The sequence below is a fragment of the Ascaphus truei genome, unplaced genomic scaffold (genome assembly GCF_040206685.1).
Source record: "Ascaphus truei isolate aAscTru1 unplaced genomic scaffold, aAscTru1.hap1 HAP1_SCAFFOLD_1485, whole genome shotgun sequence".
Lineage (NCBI taxonomy): Eukaryota > Metazoa > Chordata > Amphibia > Anura > Ascaphidae > Ascaphus > Ascaphus truei.
The window spans coordinates 55,032-74,950 of record NW_027454372.1 but is presented as its reverse complement, the minus strand read 5'-3'; the positions used below and the strand labels follow the sequence as shown (position 1 = coordinate 74,950).

Sequence of the window (19,919 nt, the reverse complement as noted above, 5' to 3'; positions counted from 1 at the left end):
AGGCGCACGGCTGGGGGGGTGGAGGCGCACGGCTGGGGGGGGTAGAGGCTAACGGCTGGGGGGGTGGAGGCGCACGGCTGGGGGGGTGGAGGCTAACGGCTGGGGGGTGGAGGCGCACGGCTGGGGGGTGGAGGCGCACGGCTGGGGGGGTGGAGGCGCATGGCTGGGGGTTGGAGGCACACGGCTGGGGGGGGTGCGAGTTCCACGTGACCCAGGGGGAAGGTTGCAAGATCACAAACCGAAGCCGGTCTCTCCCCCTTGGCCGCCGGGATCGGACGCGCTGCTGCTTCCTGGACTTTGCTCTCCCAGCACCCGCCCACCTCCTCCTCCTCCTCCTCCTCCTCCCCCCTCTCCGGCACTCGGGCACCTTGCAGCCCCGGGGTGCCATGCTGGTGCAGGGAGGGCGGGCGCTGAGCCCGGTCAGGAGTACATTGCAGGTAAAGAGGGCGAGGTAACCTGCTCCTGTATGTATGTGTATATAGCGCCGGCAGTGTATACAGGGCTGTATTTGTGTGTATATAGCGCCGGCAGTGTATACAGGGCTGTATTTGTGTGTATATAGCGCTGGCAGTGTACACGGTGCTGTATTTATGTGTATATAGCGCTGGCAGTATACACAGTGCTGTATTTATGTGTATATAGCGCTGGCAGTGTACATGGTGCTGTATTTATGTGTATATAGCGCTGGCAGTGTACACGGTGCTGTATTTATGTATATAGCGCTGGCAGTGTACACGGTGCTGTATTTATGTGTATATAGCGCTGGCAGTGTACACGGTGCTGTATTTATGTGTATATAGCGCTGGCAGTGTACATGGTGCTGTATTTATGTGTATATAGCGCTGGCAGTGTACATGGTGCTGTATTTATGTGTATATAGCGCTGGCAGTGTACACGGTGCTGTATTTATGTGTATATAGCGCTGGCAGTGTACACGGTGCTGTATTTATGTGTATATAGCGCTGGCAGTGTACACGGTGCTGTATTTATGTGTATATAGCGCTGGCAGTGTACATGGTGCTGTATTTATGTGTATATAGCGCTGGCAGTGTACACGGTGCTGTATTTATGTATATAGCGCTGGCAGTGTACACGGTGCTGTATTTATGTGTATATAGCGCTGGCAGTGTACACGGTGCCGTATTTATGTGTATATAGCGCTGGCAGTGTACACGGTGCTGTATTTATGTGTATATAGCGCTGGCAGTGTACACGGTGCTGTATTTATGTGTATATAGCACTGGCAGAGTATACGGTGCTGTATTTATGTGTATATAGCGCTGGCAGTGTACACGGTGCTGTATTTATGTATATAGCGATGTAGCACTATGCTCGGTCACTTGCCGGCGAGCCCGGGCTTGTTACCCGTTATGCCGTGACAGTCCGCGGCGCACCGCCTAGCCGTCGGTAATGGCCCATTGGATTAACACAGCAGCATTGCTGCGTCTGAAGGCAATGAAGGGGTTAAGCCAGAGTACCTGGTTTGTTGGGGGAACAGGGGGTGGGTGAAGGAGGTAGTTTACCCAGGGTGGGTGGTTAGGCCTACCGGGAAGGTTGCGGGAGGGATTAACTCCTTCATTACCTTAGCGGTAGTAACAGCTATGGTAATGAAAGGGTTAACCCCTCCTTCACCCACCCCCTCAACCCCCAATAAACCAGGTATATAGTGCTGGCAGTGTGTGCTTCTCTGTATATAATGCTGGCAGTGTGTGCTTCTCTGTATATAGTGCTGGCAGTGTGTGCTTCTCTGTATATAATGCTGGCAGTGTGTGCTTCTCTGTATATAGTGCTGGCAGTGTGCGGTGCTTCTCTGTATATAGCGCTGGCAGTGTGTGCGGTGCGGTGCTTCTCTGTATATAGCGCTGGCAGTGTGTGCGGTGCTGTGCTTCTCTGTATATAGCGCTGGCAGTGTGTGCGGTGCGGTGCTTCTCTGTATATAGCGCTGGCAGTGTGCGGTGCGGTGCTTCTCTGTATATAGCGCTGGCAGTGTGAGGTGCTGTGCTTCTCTGTATATAGCGCTGGCAGTGTGTGCGGTGCTGTGCTTCTCTGTATATAGCGCTGGCAGTGTGTGCGGTGCTTCTCTGTATATAGCACTGGCAGTGTATGCAGTGCTTCTCTGTATATAGCACTGGCAGTGTGTGCGGTGCGGTGCTTCTCTGTATATAGCGCTGGCAGTGTGTGCGGTGCTTCTCTGTATATAGCGCTGGCAGTGTATGCGGTGCTTCTCTGTATATAGCACTGGCAGTGTGTGCGGTGCGGTGCTTCTCTGTATATAGCGCTGGCAGTGTGTGCGGTGCTTCTCTGTATATAGCGCTGTCAGTGTGTGCGGTGCTGTATTTCTGTGTATATAGCTCTGTATATAGGGTAGGACAGTGCTCTGTATATAGAGTAGGGCAGTGCTCTGTATATAGGGTATTGCAGTGCTCTGTATAAAGGGTAGGGCAGTGCTCTGTATATAGGGTAGGGCAGTGCTCTGTATATAGGGTAGGGCACTGCTCTGTATAAAGGGTAGGGCAGTGCTCTGTATATAGGGTAGGGCAGTGCTCTGTATATAGGGTAGGGCAGTGCTCTGTATATAGGGTAGGGCAGTGCTCTGTATACAGGGTAGGGCAGTGCTCTGTATATAGGGTAGGGCAGTGCTCTGTATAAAGGGTAGGGCAGTGCTCTGTATATAGGGTAGGGCAGTGCTCTGTATATAGGGTAGGGCAGTGCTCTGTATAAAGGGTAGGGCAGTGCTCTGTATATAGGGTAGGGCAGTGCTCTGTATATAGGGTAGGGCAGTGCTCTGTATATAGGGTAGGGCAGTGCTCTGTATATAGGGTAGGGCAGTGCTCTGTATATAGGGTAGGGCAGTGCTCTGTATATAGGGTAGGGCAGTGCCCTGTATATAGGGTAGGGCAGTGCTCTGTATATAGGGTAGGGCAGTGCCCTGTATATAGGGTAGGGCAGTGCTCTGTATATAGGGTAGGGCAGTGCCCTGTATATAGGGTAGGGCAGTGCCCTGTATATAGGGTAGGGCAGTGCTCTGTATATAGGGTAGGGCAGTGCCCTGCAGGGCCCGGGTTATTGAGCTGTGTCGGACGGGTGATTATTACCTTAGGATTTCCAGACACCGGTTAATACAGAAACCGTGCGTGATATTAACAGCGTCGCGCCTTCCTCAGTCACGGCAATTACACGGCGAGAGATAGCCGTGCATCTTATGGCGAGAGATAGCCGTGCATCTTATGGTGAGAGATAGCCGTGCATCTTATGGCGAGAGATAGCCGTGCATCTTATGGCGAGAGATAGCCGTGCATCTAATGGCGAGAGATAGCCGTGCATCTTATGGCGAGAGATAGCCGTGCATCTTATGGCGAGAGATAGCCGTGCATCTTATGGCGAGAGATAGCCGTGCATCTAATGGCGAGAGATAGCCGTGCATCTTATGGCGAGAGATAGCCGTGCATCTTATGGCGAGAGATAGCCGTGCATCTTATGGCGAGAGATAGTCGTGCATCTTATGGCGAGAGATAGCCGTGCATCTTATGGCGAGAGATAGCCGTGCATCTTATGGCGAGAGATAGCCGTGCATCTTATGGCGAGAGATAGCCGTGCATCTTATGGCGAGAGATAGCCGTGCATCTTATGGCGAGAGATAGCCGTGCGTCTTATGGCGAGAGATAGCCGTGCATCTTATGGCGAGAGATAGCCGTGCATCTTATGACGAGAGATAGCCGTGCATCTTGTGGCGAGAGATAGCCGTGCATCTTATGGGGAGAGATAGCCGTGCATCTTATGGCGAGAGATAGCCGTGCATCTTATGGCGAGAGATAGCCGTGCATCTTATGGCGAGAGATAGCCGTGCATCTTATGGCGAGAGATAGCCGTGCATCTTATGGCGAGAGATAGCCGTGCATCTTATGGCGAGAGATAGCCGTGCATCTTATGGCGAGAGATAGCCGTGCATCTTATGGCGAGAGATAGCCGTGCATCTTATGGCGAGAGATAGCCGTGCATCTTATGGCGAGAGATAGCCGTGCATCTAACGGCGAGAGATAGCCGTGCATCTAATGGCGAGAGATAGCCGTGCATCTTATGGCGAGAGATAGCCGTGCATCTTATGGCGAGAGATAGCCGTGCATCTTATGGCGAGAGATAGCCGTGCATCTTATGGCGAGAGATAGCCGTGCATCTTATGGCGAGAGATAGCCGTGCATCTAATGGCGAGAGATAGCCGTGCATCTTATGGCGAGAGATAGCCGTGCATCTTATGGCGAGAGATAGCCGTGCATCTTATGGGGAGAGATAGCCGTGCATCTTATGGCGAGAGATAGCCGTGCATCTAATGGCGAGAGATAGCCGTGCATCTTATGGCGAGAGATAGCCGTGTATCTTATGGCGAGAGATAGCCGTGCATCTTATGGCGAGAGATAGCCGTGCATCTTATGGGGAGAGATAGCCGTGCATCTTATGGCGAGAGATAGCCGTGCATCTAATGGCGAGAGATAGCCGTGCATCTTATGGCGAGAGATAGCCGTGTATCTTATGGCGAGAGATAGCCGTGCATCTTATGGCGAGAGATAGCCGTGCATCTTATGGCGAGAGATAGCCGTGCATCTTATGGCGAGAGATAGCCGTGCATCTTATGGCGAGAGATAGCCGTGCATCTTATGACGAGAGATAGCCGTGCATCTTGTGGCGAGAGATAGCCGTGCATCTTATGGGGAGAGATAGCCGTGTATCTTATGGCGAGAGATAGCCGTGCATCTTATGGCGAGAGATAGCCGTGCATCTTATGGCGAGAGATAGCCGTGCATCTTATGGGGAGAGATAGCCGTGCATCTTATGGCGAGAGATAGCCGTGCATCTTATGGCGAGAGATAGCCGTGCATCTTATGGGGAGAGATAGCCGTGCATCTTATGGCGAGAGATAGCCGTGCATCTTATGGCGAGAGATAGCCGTGCATCTTATGGCGAGAGATAGCCGTGCATCTTATGGCGAGAGATAGCCGTGCATCTTATGGCGAGAGATAGCCGTGCATCTAATGGGGAGAGATAGCCGTGCATCTTATGGCGAGAGATAGCCGTGCATCTTATGGCGAGAGATAGCCGTGCATCTTATGGCGAGAGATAGCCGTGCATCTTATGGGGAGAGATAGCCGTGCATCTTATGGGGAGAGATAGCCGTGCATCTAATGGCGAGAGATAGCCGTGTATCTTATGGGGAGAGATAGCCGTGCATCTTATGGTGAGAGATATTATAGCGAGAGATAGCCGTGCATCTTATGGGGAGAGATAGCCGTGCGTCTTATGGCGAGAGATAGCCGTGCATCTTATGGCGAGAGATAGCCGTGCATCTTATGGCGAGAGATAGCCGTGCATCTTATGGCGAGAGATAGCCGTGCATCTTATGGCGAGAGATAGCCGTGCATCTTATGGCGAGAGATAGCCGTGCATCTTATGGCGAGAGATAGCCGTGCATCTTATGGCGAGAGATAGCCGTGCATCTTATGGGGAGAGATAGCCGTGCGTCTTATGGCGAGAGATAGCCGTGCATCTTATGGCGAGAGATAGCCGTGCATCTTATGGCGAGAGATATTATAGCGAGAGATAGCCGTGCATCTTATGGGGAGAGATAGCCGTGCGTCTTATGGCGAGAGATAGCCGTGCATCTTATGGCGAGAGATAGCCGTGCATCTTATGGCGAGAGATATTATAGCGAGAGATAGCCGTGCATCTTATGGCGAGAGATAGCCGTGCATCTTATGGCGAGAGATAGCCGTGCATCTTATGGCGAGAGATAGCCGTGCATCTTATGGCGAGAGATAGCCGTGCATCTTATGGCGAGAGATAGCCGTGCGTCTTATGGCGAGAGATAGCCGTGCATCTTATGGCGAGAGATAGCCGTGCATCTTATGGCGAGAGATAGCCGTGCATCTTATGGCGAGAGATAGCCGTGCATCTTATGGCGAGAGATAGCCGTGCATCTTATGGCGAGAGATAGCCGTGCATCTTATGGCGAGAGATAGCCGTGCATCTTATGGCGAGAGATAGCCGTGCATCTTATGGCGAGAGATAGCCGTGCATCTTATGGCGAGAGATAGCCGTGCATCTAATGGCGAGAGATAGCCGTGCATCTTATGGCGAGAGATAGCCGTGCATCTTATGGGGAGAGATAGCCGTGCATCTTATGGCGAGAGATAGCCGTGCATCTTATGGCGAGAGATAGCCGTGCGTCTTATGGCGAGAGATAGCCGTGCATCTTATGGCGAGAGATAGCCGTGCATCTTATAGCGAGAGATAGCCGTGCATCTTATGGCGAGAGATAGCCGTGCATCTTATGGCGAGAGATAGCCGTGCATCTTATGGCGAGAGATAGCCGTGCATCTTATGGCGAGAGATAGCCGTGCGTCTTATGGCGAGAGATAGCCGTGCATCTTATGGCGAGAGATAGCCGTGCATCTTATGGGGAGAGATAGCCGTGCATCTTATGGCGAGAGATAGCCGTGCGTCTTATGGCGAGAGATAGCCGTGCATCTAATGGCGAGAGATAGCCGTGCATCTTATGGCGAGAGATAGCCGTGCATCTTATGGCGAGAGATAGCCGTGCATCTTATGGCGAGAGATAGCCGTGCATCTTATGGCGAGAGATAGCCGTGCATCTTATGGCGAGAGATAGCCGTGCATCTTATGGCGAGAGATAGCCGTGCATCTTATGACGAGAGATAGCCGTGCATCTTATGGCGAGAGATAGCCGTGCGTCTTATGGCGAGAGATAGCCGTGCATCTTATGGCGAGAGATAGCCGTGCATCTTATAGCGAGAGATAGCCGTGCATCTTATGGCGAGAGATAGCCGTGCATCTTATGGCGAGAGATAGCCGTGCATCATATGGGGAGAGATAGCCGTGCATCTTATGGTGAGAGATATTATAGCGAGAGATAGCCGTGCATCTTATGACGAGAGATAGCCGTGCATCTTATGGCGAGAGATAGCCGTGCGTCTTATGGGGAGAGATAGCCGTGCGTCTTATGGCGAGAGATAGCCGTGCATCTTATGGCGAGAGATAGCCGTGCATCTTATGGCGAGAGATAGCCGTGCATCTTATGGCGAGAGATAGCCGTGCATCTTATGGCGAGAGATAGCCGTGCATCTTATGGCGAGAGATAGCCGTGCATCTAATGGCGAGAGATAGCCGTGCATCTTATGGCGAGAGATAGCCGTGCATCTTATGGCGAGAGATAGCCGTGCATCTTATGGCGAGAGATAGCCGTGCATCTTATGGCGAGAGATAGCCGTGCATCTTATGACGAGAGATAGCCGTGCATCTTATGGCGAGAGATAGCCGTGCATCTTATGGCGAGAGATAGCCGTGCATCTTATGGCGAGAGATAGCCGTGCATCTTATGGGGAGAGATAGCCGTGCATCTTATGGCGAGAGATAGCCGTGCATCTTATGGGGAGAGATAGCCGTGCATCTTATGGCGAGAGATAGCCGTGCATCTTATGGCGAGAGATAGCCGTGCATCTTGTGGCGAGAGATAGCCGTGCATCTTATGGCGAGAGATAGCCGTGCATCTTATGGCGAGAGATAGCCGTGCATCTAATGGCGAGAGATAGCCGTGCATCTTATGGCGAGAGATAGCCGTGCATCTTATGGCGAGAGATAGCCGTGCATCTAATGGCGAGAGATAGCCGTGCATCTTATGGCGAGAGATAGCCGTGCATCTTATGGCGAGAGATAGCCGTGCATCTTATGGCGAGAGATAGCCGTGCGTCTTATGGTGAGAGATAGCCGTGCATCTTATGGCGAGAGATAGCCGTGCATCTTATGGCGAGAGATAGCCGTGCATCTTATGGTGAGAGATGAGAAAGGTGAGAGATAACTGTTAGCGTGTCACTGTGTCACACTGCAAGGGGAGGGACAGACTGTCACCCTGCAAGAAGGGGGGGGGGGCAGACTCGGCGTGTCACTGTGTCACTCTGTAAGGGGAGGGACAGAGTGTCACCCTTCAAGGGGGGGGGCAGACTCGGTGTGTCACTGTGTCACCCTGCAAGGGGAGGGACAGACTGTCACCCTGCAAGGGGGGGGGGCAGACTCGGCGTGTCACTGTGTCACCCTGTAAGGGGGGGGGACAGACTCGGCGTGTCACTGTGTCACCCTGTAAGGGGGGGGGACAGACTCGGCGTGTCACTGTGTCACCCTGCAAGGGGAGGGACAGACTCGGTGTGTCACTGTGTCACCCTGCAAGGGGAGGGACAGACTCGGCGTGTCACTGTGTCACCCTGCAATGGGACATAGATCCCACCTCCGTGAGGGACAGACTCGGTGACCCATCGCTCCCTTCTCTTCCTCTGTCACTTTTGTCACCCTACTACAGATGGGGCAGACGCCACGAGTCGCAGTTCCTTGCATTGGGCGAGAGCGACTCGGTGGCGTCCAGGTCCCCTCCGTGTCACCGTCACCGCTTATTAACAAGGGTCAATCATTAATCCCGGCCCTGCTAATTATTCTGCAGGCGAACGCCACACTGCAATCACGCTCTTAACGAGGTCTCGGGCGTTGCAAGGGTTTAACGGGGCGCGATCTGCGCGGGGGGGTCGGCGGGCACGGGGTTAATGACGCGCCGCTCTCCCCAGGTGACAGACAGCGCCTACGTGGGCTCCGAGAGCGCGTACAGCGAGTGCGAGACCTTCACAGACGAGGACACGGGAGCGCTGGCGGCCACGGAGGAGACCGAGGGGGAGAGCCCCCGGCTGCAGCCGCCCGGATCGTGAGTACTCGTGTATCCTCCGCCCGGGGAACACACCGTGTGTCTGTGAGACGGTGCTACCGCGTTCTAACCCAGCGGTGTGTCTGTGAGACGGTGCTACCGGGTTCTAACCCAGCGGTGTGTCTGTGAGACGGTGCTACCGGGTTCTAACCCAGCGGTGTGTCTGTGAGACGGTGCTACCGGGTTCTAACCCAGCGGTGTGTCTGTGAGACGGTGCTACCGGGTTCTAACCCAGCGGTGTGTCTGTGAGACGGTGCTACCGCGTTCTAACCCAGCGGTGTGTCTGTGAGACGGTGCTACCGGGTTCTAACCCAGCGGTGTGTCTGTGAGACGGTGCTACCGGGTTCTAACCCAGCGGTGTGTCTGTGAGACGGTGCTACCGCGTTCTAACCCAGCGGTGTGTCTGTGAGACGGTGCTACCGGGTTCTAACCCAGCGGTGTGTCTGTGAGACGGTGCTACCGGGTTCTAACCCAGCGGTGTGTCTGTGAGACGGTGCTACCGGGTTCTAACCCAGCGGTGTGTCTGTGAGACGGTGCTACCGGGTTCTAACCCAGCGGTGTGTCTGTGAGACGGTGCTACCGGGTTCTAACCCAGCGGTGTGTCTGTGAGACGGTGCTACCGGGTTCTAACCCAGCGGTGTGTCTGTGAGAGGGTGCTACCGGGTTCTAACCCAGCGGTGTGTCTGTGAGACGGTGCTAGCGGGTTCTAACCCAGCGGTGTGTCTGTGAGACGGTGCTAGCGGGTTCTAACCCAGCGGTGTGTCTGTGAGACGGTGCTAGCGGGTTCTAACCCAGCGGTGTGTCTGTGAGACGGTGCTACCGCGTTCTAACCCAGCGGTGTGTCTGTGAGACGGTGCTACCGGGTTCTAACCCAGCGGCGTGTCTGTGAGACGGTGCTACCGGGTTCTAACCCAGCGGCGTGTCTGTGAGACGGTGCTAGCGGGTTCTAACCCAGCGGTGTGTCTGTGAGACGGTGCTACCGGGTTCTAACCCAGCGGTGTGTCTGTGAGACGGTGCTACCGCGTTCTAACCCAGCGGTGTGTCTGTGAGACGGTGCTACCGGGTTCTAACCCAGCGGTGTGTCTGTGAGACGGTGCTACCGGGTTCTAACCCAGCGGCGTGTCTGTGAGACGGTGCTACCGGGTTCTAACCCAGCGGTGTGTCTGTGAGAGGGTGCTACCGGGTTCTAACCCAGCGGCATGTCTGTGAGACGGTGCTACCGGGTTCTAACCCAGCTGTGTGTCTGTGAGACGGTGCTACCGGGTTCTAACCCAGCGGTGTGTCTGTGAGGCGGTGCTACCGGGTTGTAACCCAGCGGTGTGTCTGTGAGACGGTGCTACCGGGTTCTAAACCCAGCGGTGTGTCTGTGAGACGGTGCTACCGGGTTCTAACCGAGCGGCGTGTCTGTGAGACGGTGCTACCGGGTTCTAACCCAGCGGTGTGTCTGTGAGACGGTGCTACCGGGTTCTAAACCCAGCGGTGTGTCTGTGAGACGGTGCTACCGGGTTCTAACCCAGCGGCGTGTCTGTTAGACGGTGCTACCGGGTTCTAACCCAGCGGTGTGTCTGTGAGACGGTGCTACCGGGTTCTAACCCAGCGGCGTGTCTGTGAGACGGTGCTACCGGGTTCTAACCCAGCGGTGTGTCTGTGAGACTGTGCTACCGGGTTCTAACCCAGCGGTGTGTCTGTGAGACGGTGCTACCGGGTTCTAACCCAGCGGTGTGTCTGTGAGACGGTGCTACCGGGTTCTAACCCAGCGGTGTGTCTGTGAGACGGTGCTACCGGGTTCTAACCCAGCGGTGTGTCTGTGAGACGGTGCTACCGGGTTCTAACCCAGCGGTGTGTCTGTGAGACGGTGCTAGCGGGTTCTAACCCAGGGGTGTGTCTGTGAGACGGTGCTACCGGGTTCTAACCCAGCGGTGTGTCTGTGAGACGGTGCTACCGGGTTCTAACCCAGCGGTGTGTCTGTGAGACGGTGCTACCGGGTTCTAACCCAGCGGTGTGTCTGTGAGACGGTGCTACCGGGTTCTAACCCAGCGGTGTGTCTGTGAGACGGTGCTACCGGGTTCTATCCCAGCGGTGTGTCTGTGAGACGGTGCTACCGGGTTCTAACCCAGCGGTGTGTCTGTGAGACGGTGCTACCGGGTTCTAACCCAGCGGTGTGTCTGTGAGACGGTGCTACCGGGTTCTAACCCAGCGGTGTGTCTGTGAGACGGTGCTACCGGGTTCTAACCCAGCGGTGTGTCTGTGAGACGGTGCTACCGGGTTCTAACCCAGCGGTGTGTCTGTGAGACGGTGCTACCGGGTTCTAACCCAGCGGTGTGTCTGTGAGACGGTGCTACCGGGTTCTAACCCAGCGGTGTGTCTGTGAGACGGTGCTAGCGGGTTCTAACCCAGGGGTGTGTCTGTGAGACGGTGCTACCGGGTTCTAACCCAGCGGTGTGTCTGTGAGACGGTGCTACCGGGTTCTAACCCAGCGGTGTGTCTGTGAGACGGTGCTACCGGGTTCTAACCCAGCGGTGTGTCTGTGAGACGGTGCTACCGGGTTCTAACCCAGCGGTGTGTCTGTGAGACGGTGCTACCGGGTTCTAACCCAGCGGTGTGTCTGTGAGACGGTGCTACCGGGTTCTAACCCAGCGGTGTGTCTGTGAGACGGTGCTACCGGGTTCTAACCCAGCGGTGTGTCTGTGAGACGGTGCTACCGGGTTCTAACCCAGCGGTGTGTCTGTGAGACGGTGCTAGCGGGTTCTAACCCAGCGGTGTGTCTGTGAGACGGTGCTAGCGGGTTCTAACCCAGCGGTGTGTCTGTGAGACGGTGCTACCGGGTTCTAACCCAGCGGTGTGTCTGTGAGACGGTGCTACCGGGTTCTAACCCAGCGGTGTGTCTGTGAGACGGTGCTACCGGGTTCTAACCCAGCGGTGTGTCTGTGAGACGGTGCTACGGGTTCTAACCCAGCGGTGTGTCTGTGAGACGGTGCTACCGGGTTCTAACCCAGCGGTGTGTCTGTGAGACGGTGCTACCGGGTTCTAACCCAGCGGTGTGTCTGTGAGACGGTGCTACCGGGTTCTAACACAGCGGTGTGTCTGTGAGACGGTGCTACCGGGTTCTAACCGAGCGGTGTGTCTGTGAGACGGTGCTACCGGGTTCTAACACAGCGGTGTGTCTGTGAGACGGTGCTACCGGGTTCTAACCGAGCGTTGTGTCTGTGAGACGGTGCTAACTGGTTCTAACCCAGCGGTGTGTCTGTGAGACGGTGCTACCGGGTTCTAACCCAGCGATGTGTCTGTGAGACGGTGCTACCGGGTTCTAACCGAGCGATGTGTCTGTGAGACGGTGCTACCGGGTTCTAACCCAGCGGTGTGTCTGTGAGACGGTGCTACCGGGTTCTAACCCAGCGGTGTGTCTGTGAGACGGTGCTACCGGGTTCTATCCCAGCGGTGTGTCTGTGAGACGGTGCTACCGGGTTCTAACCCAGCGGTGTGTCTGTGAGACGGTGCTACCGGGTTCTAACCCAGCGGTGTGTCTGTGAGACGGTGCTACCGGGTTCTAACCCAGCGGTGTGTCTGTGAGACGGTGCTACCGGGTTCTAACCCAGCGGTGTGTCTGTGAGACGGTGCTACCGGGTTCTAACCCAGCGGTGTGTCTGTGAGACGGTGCTACCGGGTTCTAACCCAGCGGTGTGTCTGTGAGACGGTGCTACCGGGTTCTAACCCAGCGGTGTGTCTGTGAGACGGTGCTACCGGGTTCTAACCCAGGGGTGTGTTTGTGAGACGGTGCTACCGGGTTCTAACCCAGTGGTGTGTCTGTGAGACGGTGCTAGCGGGTTCTAACCCAGGGGTGTGTCTGTGAGACGGTGCTACCGGGTTCTAACCCAGTGGTGTGTCTGTGAGACGGTGCTACCGGGTTCTAACCCAGCGGTGTGTCTGTGAGACGGTGCTACCGGGTTCTAACCCAGCGGTGTGTCTGTGAGACGGTGCTACCGGGTTCTAACCCAGCGGTGTGTCTGTGAGACGGTGCTACCGGGTTCTAACCCAGCGGTGTGTCTGTGAGACGGTGCTACCGGGTTCTAACCCAGCGGTGTGTCTGTGAGACGGTGCTACCGGGTTCTAACCCAGCGGTGTGTCTGTGAGACAGTGCTACCGGGTTCTAACCCAGCGGTGTGTCTGTGAGACGGTGCTAGCGGGTTCTAACCCAGCGGTGTGTCTGTGAGACGGTGCTACCGGGTTCTAACCCAGCGGTGTGTCTGTGAGACGGTGCTACCGGGTTCTAACCCAGCGGTGTGTCTGTGAAACGGTGCTACCGGGTTCTAACCCAGCGGTGTGTCTGTGAGACGGTGCTACCGGGTTCTAACCCAGCGGTGTGTCTGTGAAACGGTGCTACCGGGTTCTAACCCAGCGGTGTGTCTGTGAGACGGTGCTACCGGGTTCTAACCCAGCGGTGTGTCTGTGAAACGGTGCTACCGGGTTCTAACCCAGCGGTGTGTCTGAGACGGTGCTACCGGGTTCTAACCCAGGGGTGTGTCTGTGAGACGGTGCTACCGGGTTCTAACGGTGCTACCGGGTTCTAACCCAGCAGTGTGTCTGTGAGACGGTGCTACCGGGTTCTAACCCAGCGGTGTGTCTGTGAGACGGTGCTACCGGGTTCTAACCCAGCGGTGTGTCTGTGAGACGGTGCTACCGGGTTCTAACCCAGCGGTGTGTCTGTGAGACGGTGCTACCGGGTTCTAACCCAGCGGTGTGTCTGTGAGACGGTGCTACCGGGTTCTAACCCAGCGGTGTGTCTGTGAGACGGTGCTACCGGGTTCTAACACAGCGGTGTGTCTGTGAGACGGTGCTACCGGGTTCTAACCGAGCGGTGTGTTTTTGAGACGGTGCTAACTGGTTCTAACCCAGCGGTGTGTCTGTGAGACGGTGCTACCGGGTTCTAACACAGCGGTGTGTCTGTGAGACGGTGCTACCTGGTTCTAACCGAGCGGTGTGTCTGTGAGACGGTGCTACCGGGTTCTAACACAGCGGTGTGTCTGTGAGAAGGTGCTACCGGGTTCTAACCGAGCGGTGTGTCTGTAAGACGGTGCTAACTGGTTCTAACCCAGCGGTGTGTCTGTGAGACGGTGCTACCGGGTTCTAACCCAGCGGTGTGTCTGTGAGACGGTGCTACCGGGTTCTAACCGAGCGATGTGTCTGTGAGACGGTGCTACCGGGTTCTAACCCAGCGGTGTGTCTGTGAGACGGTGCTACCGGGTTCTAACCCAGCGGTGTGTCTGTGAGACGGTGCTACCGGGTTCTAACCCAGCGGTGTGTCTGTGAGACGGTGCTACCGTGTTCTAACCCAGCGGTGTGTCTGTGAGACGGTGCTACCGGGTTCTAACCCAGCGGTGTGTCTGTGAGACGGTGCTACCGGGTTCTAACCCAGCGGTGTATCTGTGAGACGGTGCTACCGGGTTCTAACCCAGCGGTGTGTCTGTGAGACGGTGCTACCGGGTTCTAACCCAGCGGTGTGTCTGTGAGACGGTGCTACCGGGTTCTAACCCAGCGGTGTGTCTGTGAGACGGTGCTACCGGGTTCTAACCCAGCGGTGTGTCTGTGAGACGGTGCTACCGGGTTCTAACCCAGCGGTGTGTCTGTGAGACGATGCTAGCGGGTTCTAACCCAGGGGTGTGTCTGTGAGACGGTGCTACCGGGTTCTAACCCAGCGGTGTGTCTGTGAGACGGTGCTACCGGGTTCTAACCCAGCGGTGTGTCTGTGAGACGGTGCTACCGGGTTCTAACCCAGCGGTGTGTCTGTGAGACGGTGCTACCGGGTTCTAACCCAGCGGTGTGTCTGTGAGACGGTGCTACCGGGTTCTAACCCAGCGGTGTGTCTGAGACGGTGCTACCGGGTTCTAACCCAGCGGTGTGTCTGTGAGACGGTGCTACCGGGTTCTAACCCAGCGGTGTGTCTGTGAGACGGTGCTACCGGGTTCTAACCCAGCGGTGTGTCTGTGAGACGGTGCTACCGGGTTCTAACCCAGCGGTGTGTCTGTGAGACGGTGCTAGCGGGTTCTAACCCAGCGGTGTGTCTGTGAGACGGTGCTACCGGGTTCTAACCCAGCGGTGTGTCTGTGAGACGGTGCTACCGGGTTCTAACCCAGCGGTGTGTCTGTGAGACGGTGCTACCGGGTTCTAACCCAGCGGTTTGTCTGTGAGACGGTGCTACCGGGTTCTAACCCAGCTGTGTGTCTGTGAGACGGTGCTACCGGGTTCTAACCCAGCGGTTTGTCTGTGAGACGGTGCTACCGGGTTCTAACCCAGCGGTGTGTCTGTGAAACGGTGCTACCGGGTTCTAACCCAGCGGTGTGTCTGTGAGACGGTGCTACCGGGTTCTAACCCAGCGGTGTGTCTGTGAAACGGTGCTACCGGGTTCTAACCCAGCGGTGTGTCTGTGAGACGGTGCTACCGGGTTCTAACCCAGCGGTGTGTCTGAGACGGTGCTACCGGGTTCTAACCCAGCGGTGTGTCTGTGAGACGGTGCTACCGGGTTCTAACCCAGCGGTGTGTCTGTGAGACGGTGCTACCGGGTTCTAACCCAGCAGTGTGTCTGTGAGACGGTGCTACCGGGTTCTAACCGAGCGGTGTGTCTGTGAGACGGTGCTACCGGGTTCTAACACAGCGGTGTGTCTGTGAGACGGTGCTACCGGGTTCTAACCGAGCGGTGTGTCTGTGAGACGGTGCTACCGGGTTCTAACACAGCGGTGTGTCTGTGAGACGGTGCTACCGGGTTCTAACCGAGCGGTGTGTCTGTGAGACGGTGCTAACTGGTTCTAACACAGCGGTGTGTCTGTGAGACGGTGCTACCGGGTTCTAACACAGCGGTGTGTCTGTGAGACGGTGCTACCGGGTTCTAACACAGCGGTGTGTCTGTGAGACGGTGCTACCGGGTTCTAACACAGCGATGTGTCTGTGAGACGGTGCTACCGGGCTCTAACCCAGCGGTGTGTCTGTGAGACGGTGCTACCGGGTTCTAACCCAGCGGTGTGTCTGTGAGACGGTGCTACCGGGTTCTAACCCAGCGGTGTGTCTGTGAGACGGTGCTACCGGGTTCTAACCCAGCGGTGTGTCTGTGAGACGGTGCTACCGGGTTCTAACCCAGCGGTGTGTCTGTGAGACGGTGCTACCGGGTTCTAACCCAGCGGTGTGTCTGTGAGACGGTGCTACCGGGTTCTAACCCAGCGGTGTGTCTGTGAGACGGTGCTACCGGGTTCTAACCCAGCGGTGTGTCTGTGAGACGGTGCTACCGGGTTCTAACCCAGCGGTGTGTCTGTGTCTCTGCGCTCACATTCACTCTTTCATTTTCTTGTTCTCTTTTTCTCTCCTTCAATCCGACTCTTTCCATATCCTTCCACTTCTTTCTTCTTTGTCTCTCTCCCTCTCCCCTTCCTTTACCCTCCCTTTCTCTCCTTCTATCTCACCCTTTCTCCCTCTCTTACTCATTCGCTCTCTCCCTTTCTCCCTCGCTCTCTCTCAATCTCTCCCTGTCTCTCACTCTCTTTCTCCCTCACTCTCTCTTTCTCCCTCACTCTCTCTTTCTCCCTCACTCTCTCTTTCTCCCTCACTCTCTCTTTCTCCCTCACTCTCTCTTTCTCCCTCACACTCTCTTTCTCCCTCACACTCTCTCCCTTTCTCACTCTCTCGCAGGCCGGAGGGTTTAGAGTTGTCTCTCTGTGACATCTCAGCTGTCACAGTAACAGGTCAGGAGGAGCAGTTTGAAGACTTTGGGGAGGGGGCTGAGCCAGGCCTCTTCACCAGCAGCCACAGCGATGAGGAGCACAGCATCACCCAGCCAATCGGCTCCTCCGAACGCCTGTCCCCCAGGTGATGCTCTATGGGCTGCGCAGGAGGGAAGGAGTGATGCTCTGAAGTTCACGCGGGCAGGGCCGCCAACAGGGTGGGTCTGCCGGGGTTTGCGTCCCGGGCCCGGTGAGTCAGGGGGCCCGGGCCCCTGCGCGGCCGTGCCCGTGTCATAAAAAAAAAATGCCGGCTATCCCCGTGCGCATGCGCAAAGTAGGGGATCTCGGTGCGCATGCGCAGGGAAGCAGGGTGTCCGGCCTGCAGGACCCAGGGAAGGGATGAGTGGCGCGCGTCCAGCAGGCTGCCCCCCTCCCAATCACCGGACCCCTTCCTCGCTCCCCCCTGGTCCTGTCTCCCCGCCTGCATGGGCACCCAAGGGGAATGTGGGCTGGAGGGGGACGCACCCTGGCGAGAGCACGCCAACATTGTTCCCCCCTGCGCCAGCCTCCTGCCCCTGGCAGTCACCCACCCAGGCAGTCAGTCACCCACCCAGGCAGTCAGTCAACCACCCAGGCAGTCAGTCACCCACCCAGGCAGTCAGTCACCCACCCAGGCAGTCACCCACCCAGGCAGTCAGTCACCCACCCAGGCAGTCAGTCACCCACCCAGGCAGTCAGTCACCCACCCAGGCAGTCAATCAGTCACCCACCCAGGCAGTCAGTCACCCACCCAGGCAGTCAGTCACCCACCCAGACAGTCCGTCACCCACCCACGCAGTCAGTCAGTCACCCACCCAGGCAGTCAGTCCACCAACCCACCCACCCAGGCAGTCAGTCACTCACCCAGACAGTCAGTCACCCACCCAACCACCCAGTCAGTCAGTCACCCAGGCAGTCACTCACCCACCCAGGCAGTCACTCACCCACCCAGGCAGTCAGTCCCCCGAGGCAGTCCACCCACCCAGGCAGTCAGTCACCCACCCAGGCAGCCAGTCACCCACCCAGGGAGTCAGTCACCCACCCAGGCAGCCAGTCACCCACCCAGGCAGTCAGTCACCCACCCAGGCAGCCAGTCACCCACCCAGGGAGTCAGTCCACCAACCCACCCGCCCAGGCAGTCAGTCACCCACCCGCCCAGGCAGTCACCCACCCAGGCAGTCACCCACCCAGGCAGTCAGTCACCCACCCAGGCAGTCAGTCATCCACCCACTTGCCTTCTATCTCCCCTCCGAAACCAGCCCCGCCACCTGCCAATTGAAAAATATTCTAATAAACAGATGACATTGTAATGTTTTTTTACGTATTACAATAAGAAGAAAACAGTTAAGTAAAAGTTGCGCACTAAAAAATGTTTTTTTCGTGGTACATGCGCTATGGATGGGGGGGGGGGGGGGGTCCTGCTCCTTTCATTTGTCCTGGGCCCCATGATTTCTGTTGGCGGCCCTGCGCGGGAGCCCAGTCATGTTCTGTACATCCCACTGGATGTGGGCACAAATGTAGAAGATTAATGGGCAGTCTTTAAAACATTGTTAGAAAAGCACACTTATCCGTGTATACCCCCGGGTAATAAGTATAAAAGAAATAAGTCAAAACCAATGTGGCTAAATAAACAGGTAGGGGAGGAAATGGACAAGAAGAGGAAGGCGTTTAGATTCTTTAAGTCAGAAGGGACGGAGACATCGTATCAGAAGTATAAGGAATGTAACAAAACTTGCAAAAGGGCAATCAGATTAGCAAAAATGGATAATGAAAAAAGGATTGCAATAGAAAGTAAGGTCAACCCTAAAATGTTCTTTAAGTACCGTAATAACAAAAAAAATGAGAAAAGAAAATATAGGACCCTTTCAGTGTGAGATCGGTAGGCAGATTATTGGAGATAAGGAAAAGCAGAGGTATTAAACAAGTTCTTTGCCTCTGTATTTACCCGGGAAGAATCTATTTCAATAGTAGTGCCGCAGGAGGAAGCCACAACCTCCATATTAATGAAGAATTGGTTAACTGAGGAAGAAGTTCATAGGCGGCTTGTAAAATTAAAGTAAATAAGGCACCTGGCCCCGATGGCATATATCCAAGAGTTCTCAAGGAGCCAAGCTCAGTAATAGCCAAACATATTGAATATTCAAGGACTCCATTTCCACAGGCTCAGTACCACAAGATTGGCGTAAAACAAATGTGCTGCCTATATTTAAAAAGGGAGCAAGATCACAAGTGGGGAATTACAGACCTGTAAGCCTGACCTCAATAGTGGGGAAGCTACTTCAAAGTTTAGTACGGGATAATATTCAGGAATACCTAGTGGAAAACAAAATTATTAATAATAATAGTGAGCATGGATTTATTAAGGATAGATCATGCCACACTAACCTTATTTGTTTCTTTGAGGAGGTAAGTAGGAATTTAGACCAGGGTAATGCAGTTGATGTGGTCTACTTAGATTTTGCAAAGGCTTTTGATACGGTTTCACACAAGAGGTTGGTGTACAAAATAAAGAAAATTGGACTCAGTAAAAATATTTGCACCTGGACTGAAAACTGGATGAAGGACAGACAACAGAGGGTTGTCATAAATGGAACTTTTTCAGGTTGGGCTAAGGTCATGAGTGGAGTACCTCAGGGATCAGTAATGGGACCCCTGCTTTTTAACTTGTTTATTAATGACCTTGAGGTTGGCATCGAGAGCAAAGTCTTCATCTTTGCTGATGACACTAAATTGTGTAAGGTAATAGAATCAGAGCAGGATGTAATTTCTCTCCAGAAGGACTTGGAGAGACTGGAAACGTGGGCAGGTAAATGGCAGATGAGGTTTAATACAGATAAATGTAAGGTTATGCATTTGGGAAGCAAGAATAAATAGATAAGGATTTAGGAGTGCTTGTAGACAGCAGACTTAGCAATAGTGCCCAATGTCAAGCAGTAGCTGCAAAGGCAAACAAAATCTTATCTTGCATCAAACGGGCAATGGATGGAAGGGAAGTAAACATAATTATGCCACTTTATAAAGCATTAGTAAAACCTCACCTTAAATATGGAGTACAGTTTTGGGCACCACTCCTTAGAAAAGAAATGGAACTAGAGAGAGTGCAGAGACGACCCACCAAATTAATAAAGGGGATGGACAATCTGATTTATGAGGAGGGGCTAGCTAAATTAGATTTATTTACATTAGAAAAGAGGCGCCTAAGAGGGGATATGATAACTATATACAAATATATTCTGTTACAATACAAGTAGCTTTCAAAAGAACTATTCACCCCACGGGCAGTACAAAGGACACGGGGTCATCCCTTTAGGTTGGAGGAAAGGAGATTTCACAAGTAACAAATGAAAGGGTTCTTTATAGTGAGGGTAGTTACAATGTGGGATTCATTACCTATGGAGACTGTGATGACAGATACAATA

The 19,919-nt window shown here is 54.7% G+C and overlaps 1 protein-coding gene across 3 annotated transcripts in view; it reads left to right on the top strand.

Moving 5' to 3' along the window:
• Positions 1 to 340: 340 nt before the first annotated feature.
• Positions 341 to 19,919, top strand: part of LOC142476198 (rab11 family-interacting protein 3-like) — a 49,232-nt gene continuing 29,653 nt past the window's right edge. For all 3 annotated transcript variants that reach the window (XM_075581691.1, XM_075581690.1, XM_075581692.1), the window contains exons 1-3: positions 341 to 437; positions 8,622 to 8,755; positions 16,430 to 16,606. In XM_075581691.1, the coding sequence (XP_075437806.1) occupies positions 387 to 437; positions 8,622 to 8,755; positions 16,430 to 16,606 (362 nt within the window). In that variant the 5' untranslated portion in view covers positions 341 to 386. The remainder of the gene's footprint in view (positions 438 to 8,621; positions 8,756 to 16,429; positions 16,607 to 19,919) is intronic.